Source organism: Nematolebias whitei, chromosome 14 (assembly GCF_014905685.2).
Source record: "Nematolebias whitei isolate Nwh7 chromosome 14, NemWhi1, whole genome shotgun sequence".
Classification (NCBI taxonomy): Eukaryota; Metazoa; Chordata; class Actinopteri; order Cyprinodontiformes; family Rivulidae; genus Nematolebias; species Nematolebias whitei.
Window position 1 is genome coordinate 22,478,747 of NC_056511.1, and position 12,625 is coordinate 22,491,371.

The window sequence follows — 12,625 nt, forward strand, 5'->3', positions numbered from 1 at the left end:
ATTATATATATATATATATATATATATATATTAGACTAATACAATATATAACTTTATTGCCGCATTATAACTTTTTAGCCTTGACTCCTTGTGTTTTAGTCTCCACTACAACCAATGTACAATACATCATCTTCCCAGAATGCACTGCACCAGTAAAATAATGGCAACGTCCTTAGGTGAAAAATGAAAAAAATAAAATCTTTTTTTTTTTTTTTAACATTTAGGAGTTTTCACGTGTCACAAACAACAATTATCAGTAGAATAGATAAATAACTTCAAACTAAGGCTAATATGTTCAGTTAGTCAAAGATCCTTCAAGGACCAATAAGTTTTAGTTATAATATTAAAACATAAGCAGACCACAGCATTTCACAAGTAGTTTGTGTTTAAGAAAAAAAAAAGTCTGGTGATCTTTTTCTTCCAGTATCAGCTGCACTGTAGCGTTCTCCTTACCTCCACCTCCTTCTCCGTCTGCTCAAGAGACGCTGCCAGCTCCTCGTTCTTCTCCAGTAACGCCTGGCCGAGCTCTGCAGCGAGGATAAGGTCAGTGTCGATAGCTCCACTGTCCCCACTGCCAGAGGAAGATGAAGATGAGGGTAGACCAAAGGAGAGAGCCATTGAGGAGGCGGAAGAGAGGGGAAAGAAGGAGTCCTCCAGGCTGGGTGAAGGTAAGCTGTTTTTCCTGGTGGAGAACATCTCAGACACTTGTTGGTTTGTAGGAATCAGTTAGAAAACATTCCCCTCAGGAGGCTGGGCATGTAATCCACAGTCAGACAGGTCCAGATCTTTGATGTTAATATTTTTATTGATGCTCTGGCCTCGATCAGTCCATGTCTGTTTCCAAAAAAAAAAAACCTCACAGAGGTGCTTGAAGTCGTGTTTCTTCTCTTTTTCACAGACAAACCTGTAAACGAGAACAATCTGTGAATGACACTGAACATGCGTCACTGTTAACCCCCCACCTGTAATATAATCTAAAATGACCTAAAAGGAGGGCTTTTGTCCAGCAGGTGCTTTGGTTTCTGTGACTGAAATACCAGCTTCACTGTTTTCATTGTTCTGCTCCCCTCCCTGCATTCCTCTGAACCCAATGTTATTTTTTTTATTTATTTTAACCTTTATTTAACCATGTGAGTCCTGCTGAGATAATTAATTTATGGGTTTGGAAAAGTTTAAATCATTAGTCTGAACTACATCTTTAAGACACAACAAAAACCAGCCAGGAAGTAAAAATTAAGAAGACAGTAGAACAAAAGAAGACTTGATAAGATAAAAACACAATCTGAATGCCAGTCGTGGTTCAGTCGTCCTCTCAGGTCTTTTCTTTGACCAAATGATTTGTAGTTTCCCACGTGAACATATCTCCCTGTCATAAAACTCATCCCTCTTCTGTATTAAAAAGGTTCAATGAGACTTCATGTGTCTGTAAAAAAAATTGTTTGATATATATAAAAAAAAAGATGAAAACAGTTTAAGAAGTAAGACAAATCCAGTCTGACTTACCTGCCGGTTCCAACTGTGACCTGCTCAGATTTACAGGTAGACAGGCTTCCTGTTTGGTGTGTTTGTGTGTGTGTGTGTGTGTGTGTGTGTGTGTGTGTGTGTGTGTGTGTTTGCGCAATAGAGGCTCAGCTGGTTTCTGTGGCAGTGAGAACATACAGCATGTAAATACAACCACACCTCCTCCTCCTGACAGAGGGAGGAAGTGGCGAAGATTCAGGAAGATGGAGACAGAGGACGAATCAGAAGCAGCTCAGACATCCAGCGGCTGAATAAAGTAAAACAGGGTATTGGAGGACTTAACTGCCCTGAGGTTCTAACATTCTGTTCTGGCTGTAATGGAAAGAGTTGAGGACACAAACAGGAGTCTGTGTACATTAACCTCCCTCCTCCTCCTTCTCACCCCCCATCCTCCTGTTTACCTGCCTGGAGGCTTTCAAAGGAGCCTGTGTTCACTTATGGGGGTGTTGTCTTTCCTGGACCTAAAAGTCAGCAAACGGAGAAGAGCTGAGCACGACTTCAGGTTAGTGTGCAGAGATGGCTTTCTGTACCTGGTTGTGTCTTTCTGTGGGGATTTTACTGTCGACCTGTGAAGCTGGGAGGCAGATGCCAAAACTCTCCGACAAGAAACTCTGTGCCGACTCTGACTGCAGCCGTGAGTAACCGCAGCTTCTTGTTACTTGGGAGTTTTATCTGGACACTGATTATTAGCATTTAACTGGAGTTCATTTTGAGCTTTAGAAACTGCACATACACCCCCCCCCCCCAATATTTCAGACATGTTTGATGCAAAAACCTCTTTATATTTCTATCCTAATTTATGATCAATAATCCAGGTAGAAAAAACATTAAGTCAGGTCCACTGGATGGTTTATTTTTGTTGAAACGTTCCGTCTTTCATCCAAAAGACTTAATCAGTCCGAGGAGCCACAACAAACTCAGTCTTATAAATAGCACCTTCACATAGTGGGTCAACCAGTTTGATGGTGCTCTGATGGTTACTGGACCTTTCCCCTGCCAACTCGTTTGAGACAATCAAGGCCAAAGTGGTTCATAATCTCATGATTCATGCTGAATAATCCAGGTGGAAAAAATCCAACAAAGTTAAGTCAGGTCCTCTGAATGTTTTCTTTTTGCTGAAACGTTTTGGCTTTCATTCTTTATATTTGATTTTTTTTTATTCCTGCACAGATCCCATCTTGATAGCTCGTGCTCTGCAGGACTTCTACCCTGGAGACTGCAGGTTCATCCCCATCCGACAGGGGCAGCTCGTCTACGTTTACGCCATGCTGAAAGACAGAGGGAACCTCTTCTGGGCTGGCACTGTACGTAAACTTACTCATGAGACAACTAAAGCTGCACAGAAACAACTCTTAGTCTACAATATTCTGTTTTATTGGAATAGGTTTGTATATTTTTGAAGTGGAGGTATATGGAAAAGTCATTAAATTTGATCTATGTAAGATAGATGTTTGAATTGAGTCATTTTGGAGAAATAAAGTTTGTTTCTGACCAACAGATGCACTAATGGCTAGTCCGGGTGTTATGGGAATGTCTCTTTTCTTCTCCTCTCCCCTGCCCGGGTTGTTTGCTCAGAAGGAACATACGTTTATATCAGAAATAAGCATCTTTATTCTTTCAGACTTCAAAATGTGAAAATGTGAACAAGAGAGAATTGCTTTATATTACCTGAACTCAGGGGCCCTCTGTACAATTCTGACATGTCTCAAGCCTGTTCCCACATTTATAGACTGTTTTCTCCACCCATTGACATTTCCTATTTTCAGTTCATGTCCAATAAACACCTTACAGACTCTGAAGTCCCAGTCCCATCTATCATTTGCTGTCATCTCTTTCCACTGAGTACATGACACATAATCAGCACCAAGCCACACATAATCACACAAAGGCTGTGAAAATCTTGATTATTCCCTTGGTAATTTAACACATTATCAAGTTTTAGATTGCTCCACTAAGAGCCAGGGTCGCTCTGACCTATTAAGCTACTCTTTTACTCATTATTAATTATTTTATGATCCACACAAACACTCATGTGAACTATAATTTAACTTCAATTACCTGAGCAAGAATATTTTTGATGTTATATTTCTCATTAAATGCCTTATTAGAAATAAGTAACTATTTTCCTACTGACAGCAGAAAGTGTCATGGTTTGATTTTAAAGTTAGCAGTCCTTGAAAATATATTATTTATCAGCTTATGGCCACATCTAAGAAATTCTAGCCATCTTTATATGATTTATTTTCCATAATTCATAATTAAGCCTTATATTCACCAATCAATATTATGTTGTTTTCCACCATTTATTATCAAAGGTTATTTTATTCCCAACACGGGCCAAGACAAAAGTGGATTACTGTCATGTTTAATCATCTCAAACATGTCCTAGCTGTTTAAACCTTTCTTAAAAATATTTGCATCACTCTCAGTTTTACATCACCCTGTTTTTTCAGTAGAAAAATGGTATGGTATGGTATAAAGTTTATTCATTTTAAAAAATACAATACAATTCCATAACAATGTAAAAAAAATACAAGAGATTTAAAATGAAAGGCAGCAGAAAGAAGAAAAAATCTTATTATATCTGCCCCTTTTTTCAAACAATTAGTTTGTTACTAAATAGCATGTATTTAGTTTTATCTAAATTTAACGATAATTTATTAATTTTAAACCAAGTTTGTATTTTATCCAATTCTGTCTTCATCAATTCCAACATCCGTTTTACATCTTTACCCAAACAAAAAAATGTGGTGTCATCTGCAAAAAGGACACATTTGAGGAGTCCTGATACATTTACTAAGTCATTCACATAGAAAATAAATACCTTTGGTCCAAGTACAGAGCCTTGAGGAACTCCACACGTAATATTGCAGAGGTCAGATCTTACACCATTTATTTGTACAAATTGATTCCTATCTTTCAAATAGCTAGATACCCAGTGTAATGCTAGTCCTCTTATACCATATTTATTCAATTTTTCAAGGAGAATAGTGTGGTCAATAGTATCGAATGCTTTTTTAAAATCAACAAAAATACTAACACAATATTGTTTTTGATCAACAGCAGTAGTTATTTGTTCTATTAATTCCATGAGAGCCATTGATGTAGAGTTTTTTGCTCTAAACCCACACTGACTGCTACTTAGAATGTTTTGTTTAGTAATAAATTTATCTAATCTGGTCACAAATAGTTTTTCTAGAATTTTTGAGATCTGTGGTAATAAGGATATTGGTCTATAATTATTGAACACACATTTATCACCATTTTTAAAGAGAGGAACTACCTTAGCTACTTTCATATTGTCTGGAAATATTCCTTTTGAAAATGATAAATTACAAATATATGTAAACGGCTCGATAACATAACTCATTATGTCCTTTACAAACATCATATCCATGCCCACCCAGTCTTTTGATCTCTTATCTGTAAGATTTTTTACTACATTCATTATTTCTTCTTTGTCAGTTCCATTAAGAAAAATACTGTTGTCACAACCTATAACTGAATGATTCACATTATTGTCTACTTTTGGTATTTTAGCTGCAAGGCTTGATCCAACGTTCACAAAATAATGATTAAATCCATTTACAATTTCATTTTCATCATGGATTTCATTGTCATCTTTCAAAAAATATTGTGAAATACTGTTTTTGCTTTATGACTTTTCAGAACACTATTTATTACTCGCCATGTAGTTTTCATATCACCATTGCTTTTATTTAATAAATCACTATAATATTCCTTCTTGTGTTTCCTTATAATCGCTACTAATTTATTTTTATACTTCTTATATTTCTCTTCAACCTCTTGTGTTCTCAATTTCAAGAAACATGTATACAAATAATTCTTTTTTTTTTTTTACAAGCATTTCTCAACCCTTTCGTCATCCATGGTTGGTCAACAACATTTCTCTTTGTACAATTATTTTGCACACAATTCTTTTCATACAGAGCTCCTAAAATATTCAAAAACTCATCATATGATCTGTTTACATCATCAACATGCACGTCTTTCCAGCTTTGTTTATGTAAATCATCTTTTAATTTGTCCATTGCTTTTTTGATGTGTTTATTGTTTTTTTCTTAATTGTAATTTCTTTTATAATACTTTGATCATTTTTATAAATCGTGAAAACTGGTAAGTGATCACTTAAATCACTCGTTAAAATACCTCCCATCACATCCCCATTTGTTACATTTGTGAAAATATTATCGATTATTGTAGCACTATGAGTTGTAATTCTTGTTGGTTTTGATATTAACGGATAAAGATTTAAACTATACAATGAATTTGTAAATGTACTGATGTTATTTGAATCTGTTTTATTTCCCAGGTCAATATTAAAGTCTCCACACAAAAAAATGCTTTTATTAAAACTCTTGTCCAATAGTTGTACGATTTTATCAGTGAATATCTCTATATTTGATCCTGGAGATCGATATACACAACTTATTAATATGTTTTAATCATTCTTGTTTATGTTATTATTTCCATGATATTATCAATAATTATTGACATTTCATTAATTAATTTACATTTTATTTCATTTTTAACAAATAGAGCCACTCCACCACCTCTTTTGTTGCTTCTGTTCACTTGATATAATTCATACCCTTCCATGTGAACATTATTTGTGTTTTCATCCTTGAGCCATGTCTCTGACAGTGCTATTATTGTAAAAGTTCTGTTTAACTGTTTTAAATAATCTGTTATTTTGGATATATTTTCATTTATACTTCTACTGTTAAAGTGAATAATAGAGAGACCTCCATTTGTTATATTGATGTCATTAAACTGTTCTTCATTGTAATATTCACAGTCTTTTATTACAGGGAAAAAAATTGTATCAATCACATCTTCAACATTGTATATTTTAAACTCTGAGTCTTCGTATGTTGCCATGTTTTAATGTATTTGTTCATTTTTATATTTTGTTTATGAAGTTAGGTCAATGATTTATCATCTTTCCTCTCCTGAGCTCATTTTAGTCTTTCCAGATCCTTCAGGTCTTTTATTATTTTAGCCTGAGATCCTTCCTGTATTTTCTTATTTTGTAAAATCAGTTAGGAATTCCTTTAAGACAGTAGTTTATTTTGATTTAGTCAGAAATAAACCGTGTTCCTCTAAATTTACATCATTTAACAAGCTATGCACAACAGATAAGATATTAATTGTTTTTAAACTTTCCATAGGACCCCACTGAACTATCACTTTAAAGGTCACCTGCAAATCAACCCAATTGAACTGTTTTTGGTATGTTAAAAGAGAGACTGTAGCATAAATTAAACAAACAGCACAATATTTGAGCTTTTTCACCTTAAAAGAGCCTCTGTGTGTTGTCTCTGGACATGCTCACTGCTCCTTGCGTCCCCCCACCCTCCCGTGGAATGTCGGCATCATTATGTTTTAGTGTGCAAGATTTTTTTTCATTATCATGCTGTTAGGAATTTTTTTTGTCTCCAAACCCTATGTGTCATTTTTCACCACTTTTTATTGTCTGTCCAAACAGGTCTCACTTGTAAATGAGTCTGCGAGGCTCAATGTGATTATCTGTTTAAATAAAGGTTGAATGAATGAAAAAAAAGTGCACCAGTGACCATTACATACTCAAACAACCCATTACACATATTTTAAATCGGAACGGACCCATTTCTTCACCTTGGAGGATGACCGTCATGGATAAAGGTTTATCCAGTGTTTCAATGTGCAGTAAAACAAATGATCAGGTTTGAACTGAAGTGCAGTGGACTCTGTGCCGTCATCCATGTTGGACCTCTATGTGAAGAACAGAACAAAAACCAGCCTCAGCTCAGCTTCTCATTTATTTACAGCCGTGATTGTTTCTCTGCTAGCGGTGAGAGAATTACTCACTGCTAGATGTGACCTTTCCTGTTAAACTCTAACTTTTCTTTTCATTTCTGACAAAAAACAAAGTTCAGCCTGACTGCCTGGTTCTGTCTCTACCCTCGGTGTCTGTAAACACCAAAGAGATGAAACTGCACTCATACTGTACAAATAAATCCACACATTGAATGAGCCAAATTTCTATTTGCCATTCATACATCTGAATACATCATTTTAATTACTGGAAACATGTTTTTAGGACTAATAAGGTAAAGGTGTGCCCTCAGGTGTTTTTACAGCATTGTGTGTTTGCAGGTACAGGACTCGTATTACGGAGAACAGGAGGCTCGCATCGGCCACTTCCCCAGCAGCGTCGTGGAGGAGACGCACGTTCTGATGCCGGCCAACACTGAAGTAAAAACTACTGTAAGTGAAACACGTGTGTATAAACAATTAAACAAAATACTTTCATCATGTGAGGCCTTTTCATAATTGCACTCTTTATTCTCCAGAAATGGGACTTTTACTGCAACTGATGCAGCATTTACTGACAAAAAGAAGACATGCGGCATCGTAACTAACTGCGATCTATATGTCGTGTAATAACTACAAGATGTTTTTATTTAAAGACCTGAAATAAAGCAGAACATCATGCATGACTGTTAGATTATAGTTATATTCTGGTGAATTCATCTAACAGGTTTTAAGTCCTACAAGTGAACATACCCCACTATTAATATTCTCTTTTCTTTGCATTTTAAAGCAGTGTGCTCCACTTTAATGTGCAGAAACAATATATTGTTTATACATCCATGCCCCATTTACACAAAAATCAGTTGTACAATGTAATGTTTAGTGACAATGAAATAAAAAAGTAATTAAGCAATAGACATGCTTTAGTAGAAACAGGGATCACTGCTTATTTCTAACTTATAGTTACATTTTAAAATTGTTTAGTCAACAGTTCATTATTACAACGCTTTATTGTTCTGTTCTTTAAAATAAATAAAAATCACAATCTGAACTGTGCCTTTGTTTTGTGAGCTTTTTCTTGTTGGTTGTGTTTAATGAAAACTGTGAGGTCAAAATGTGATGATGGTGATAAAAATCTGAAAATAATCTAACACCATTTCAGTTTCAGGTGACTTCTGCAGTAAATTTTATTCCAACATGCTGGGTATTCTTTACTACAGCACATTTTGAAACAGTACAATTTTTTTTTTACTGTATTATTGATATTATTCTTTATTATATTTTAAATATGTTAGTAAATAAAAGAAGGCTAAGTAAAGTGAAGTAAAATGGCATGCTTCACTTTTAACAACACCACAAAGAGCTTGATAATAAATCAAAATAATGTATAATTACAGCTGAATAATAAAAAAGAAAACATCTTCAGATTAAAAAAAAAAACACTGTAAAGTATTTTTTTTAAATAATTTAAGTTCATTCTACAGTCAATGAAAAGTCAATGAGACCAATCCATGTCTGTTCAACATTTGAGCCATTTTGTCTCATCAAAGTTTACCTAAAGACTATAAATTATTTTGTTTAATAAATTGCCATTAAATTTAACAAATAACAAAACTCTCAACACTTATTGGAGTTGTACATCTGGGTGTCATTAGCATTTATTATGGTTAAAAGATAGTAAATAGATTAACAATCTGGCTCAGCTGCAAAACACAAAGCAAAAATATAACTTGGCCAAAAACACGACCCTAAGGTACCCCACATGACATGGCTAACAGCATCAGGCATGATTTGGTTTATATAAACACAAAAATCCTGGTTGGAAAAGTAAATTATGGACCAGTCTAAAATTAATAATTTAATCCAAATAAGAAATCAGTTTAAGTATTTAAGCAGTATTTAATTATCTGGATTCTTTCCATATGTAAATAATGTGAAGTTATTTTAAAAACAGAAAATTCACACAACAAAAATTAAATTTTGAGTCAACATTTATTATACAATATTTAATGCTTTTTGTGAAAATTAAACAGTTGTTACATCTAAAAGTAAAAATGCCCCCGCTCTCATAAAGTTCTTAAACATGAGCAGCTCAGGTTGTGTTCCCTTAAAAAAGGATTCCAGGGATAAAACCTTTAAAATTTTAGTTCATGTATTTATCCATCATACCCCTCACTCATTCTTCTGCTTTCTCCCTCACGTTGGCACAGATGTCTGGTCCCTAGTTGTGACTTTCTTTAATATATGCCTCCTCAGAACCTCTTCTTCACACTTACAGAAACCAATGTTGTTTTAACAGAAACACAGTTGGTATCTTGCTCATCCTCGCTCATCCATTTCTCTGTAGATGCTGTTGTGTTGGACTGTTTTAGTCTTTCACTTTCTTTCACAGGGACAATGTCTAGTCATAGCCTGAATCATCAAATCCAGCAGGTTTAGGAAGCGTGGACATCTTCTGTTCATCTCTAAAAGTGCAGAACTGGTCAAGTATGTCAAATCCAAACACCTCATTGAAACGAGATTATTTTAGATTAAATAAGTAAATGTGAAAATATATTTTAAAACTTTCTTTTTGTAGTCTCTGTGTGTCTGTAGAAATCAATCACTATAATCTCTGGTTTGTAGTCTCAATGTGTTATAAACTTATTGAGCCTTTAAAGTTAGAATGTTTATTAGATGAAACATGTTCTTTGAGACAATATGTTTGTGAAAATGTCATCATAAACAAGTAGCATTTGGAGTTAGTAGTAAAACAGTTTCAGCTTCTGCTCTACTGTTTTTGTTTCTGTGTTCCATCATCAAAAGTGATGGGAATACTGCGTTCCAGTCTAGGAGATGACCGTGGTGCCATGATCGTCAACATGCCGTCAGATGACAGGGTGGAGGTGACGTCAGCTGCCAACACACCAGATGGAAGCCTGTACTTTCGAAGGAACTCTCTGGACACGAAGTCATGATTGTCCTGAAAACAGAATCAGTCAGCGTATTAGGAGAGTTTAACCGGATCGATTCTGGTGACAGTATGAGTCACTCTGACCAGTCTCTCCTCATGTTTGGCATGCACTGTGATGAAGTCGTCACTGACGCTGACCGACAGCTCATCAGGGGAGAAATGCTTCACGTCAAGATGAATGACGTAGCGATCTTTCTCCATGTGCATCTGTAGAGAGAGCACAGACGTGCAGAAGGGAAAAAGAGCTCATGTTTTCACCTCTAAAAATAGACACAAACTAACTGCATCTGTTCAGAAAATCCATCCATCCATCCATTTTCTTTACCCGTTTGTTCCATTTTGGGTCATGGGGGTCGCCAGTGCCCATGTCCAGCAATCACTGTGCGAGGGGCGGGGTACACCCTGGACGGGTCGCAAGTCCATCACAGGGCCACATAGAGACAAACGAGACAAACAACCATCCACTCTTTCACTCACACCTAGGGACAATTTAGAGTTACCAATCAGCCTAACATGCATGTTTTTGCTCTGTGGGAGGAAACCAGAGTACCCAGAGAAAACCCACGCATGCACGGAGAGAACATGCAAACTCCACCCAGAAAGGCCCCTGGACCGGGGTTTGAACCAAGGACCTGCTCGCTGAGAGGCAGCAGCTCTACCAGTTGTGCCACCGTGCTGCCTGTTCAGAAAATGTATTATTAAATTAAATTTTTGTCCCTCAGTGCAGAGTGAAGAGGGAGAATTGGAAATAGCTTCTGTCTGACACTCCATGCATGCTGGGAGCATGATAATTTAAAAAATAAGCAACCAGTCAACTTCCATTTTGGTGTGTGGCTGCATCAAAGCATAAGAAAGGTCATTATGGAAAATTGGGTTGCCAGGTCAAAATCCAAGATGGCTGCCCTCATACATATTTGTAAACATGGCACCCCAATCATTTGAGGAAACTATGCTTTCCATTCAGCCAGCCAGACTGCCATCCATCCATCCATTAACTTTACCCACTTTTGCTTTTTTGGGTCATGGGGGTCACTGGTGACCTTTTCCTGCAATCACTGTGCGAGAGGCTAGTTACACTCTGGACACGTCTGTCCATCACAAGGACACATAGGGACAAACGAGACAAAGAACCATTCACACTCACTTACACTTAGGGGCAATTGAGAGTTGTCAGTTAGCCTAACATGTATGTTTTTGGTTTGTGGGAGGAAACCGGAGTAACTGGAGAAAACCCATGCGTGCACGGAGAGAACATGCAAAGTCCACAAATCCAACCAGAAAGCCCCCCGGCCAGGATTCAATCCACCAACCTCACTGAGAGGTGACAGCTCTACCAACTGAGCCACACGTGTTTTCTAGTTTTTATATTGTCTAAAAGTAATTTCATCAAACGTTTGGGAGGGCCATTGGAGTAGCCCAAGATTAATCTATGGGGGCCAAGGCCACCATTGCGTCCCACCCACCCTGGCTGCACCATTGCACTTTGTGGTGGATAAATTGCCTCCCGCCACTCTCCAGGATCCAACACTCGGTGCTGCCTCAAACAAACAAACAAAAACACAAACCTCCCACAGTTCTCCTCCCTAAATAGCTTGCCCCTAAAATATTAAGGTTTACTTCCATTCCTCATTCAACTCTAATCCAGAAAAACACTCAACACAAAGTGTACAAACATTCACTATTCAAACCCGTCAGAGACGAGGGACATCGGCATACTGCTAGTTTACTTTGATGTGGTCTGTGTTACGAATGCTTTTAGTAATCACTTATTATTTTGATACAGCTGTAACAGCAGGAGGACTGTACTGTACCTCACTGTGTCCATCATCGAGCCAGTTAAACCAGTGCAGGAAGGACGGGCGGATCCGTGGCAAGGACCAAAAGAAGGGCCAGTCAGTCAATGGTTCTGCCAAGTAGAGGTCAGTGAGGCGGTTTGGGAAGGCCTTGCGGTACCAGGGATGTTGAATGGGAATATCCATGGTGAGAGCTGAAAGACTTATAGGAGTGAGGAAAGCCTCTGACTCAGAGATGGTGTTGTGTTCTCCTGCACCGCATTTATATGTAAACCCATCCATCCAACCTCACACGCCCATTTGCAGCACGGACTGTGCCAACTGGTGGATCTTTCTGGAACAATGATGAGCTGTTGATCACCCTCATTGTTTTGTTTGTCTAACTGAAAACCGTTCCCTGTCTCTCCTTCTTCCTCCTGCATCCCCTCCATCATGATGCAACTTTGGACAGGAATGCTGCTGATGCCCTCTGAGCTTATTCTCTAGGAAATTCCCCTGTCTGGTGTATGTGAGAGTTTGTTTAAGGAGTAGATTACCAAGC

General features: G+C 37.1%; 3 protein-coding genes across 3 annotated transcripts in view; 1 reads left to right on the forward strand and 2 right to left on the reverse strand.

The window, feature by feature from the left end:
* Nucleotides 1–696, reverse strand: part of fdxacb1 (ferredoxin-fold anticodon binding domain containing 1) — a 23,785-nt gene extending 23,089 nt beyond the window's left edge. The window contains exon 1 of the mRNA XM_037688316.1: nucleotides 437–696. Coding sequence (XP_037544244.1) covers nucleotides 437–696 — 260 coding nt within the window. The remainder of the gene's footprint in view (nucleotides 1–436) is intronic.
* Nucleotides 697–2,037: 1,341 nt separating this feature from the next.
* On the forward strand, nucleotides 2,038–8,266 carry mia (MIA SH3 domain containing). Its single transcript, XM_037687413.1, has 4 exons — nucleotides 2,038–2,155; nucleotides 2,692–2,825; nucleotides 7,681–7,791; nucleotides 7,878–8,266. The coding sequence occupies exons 1-4, from the start codon at nucleotides 2,038–2,040 to the stop codon at nucleotides 7,899–7,901; spliced, it is 387 nt and encodes a 128-aa protein (XP_037543341.1). The 3' UTR covers nucleotides 7,902–8,266.
* A 1,842-nt stretch (nucleotides 8,267–10,108) lies between these two features.
* Nucleotides 10,109–12,275, reverse strand: LOC119420045 (alpha-crystallin B chain-like). The gene is made up of 3 exons (XM_037687414.1): nucleotides 12,103–12,275; nucleotides 10,376–10,498; nucleotides 10,109–10,300 (listed from the first exon to the last, which is right to left on the reverse strand). The coding sequence occupies exons 1-3, from the start codon at nucleotides 12,268–12,270 to the stop codon at nucleotides 10,109–10,111; spliced, it is 483 nt and encodes a 160-aa protein (XP_037543342.1). The 5' UTR covers nucleotides 12,271–12,275.
* Nucleotides 12,276–12,625: the final 350 nt, after the last annotated feature.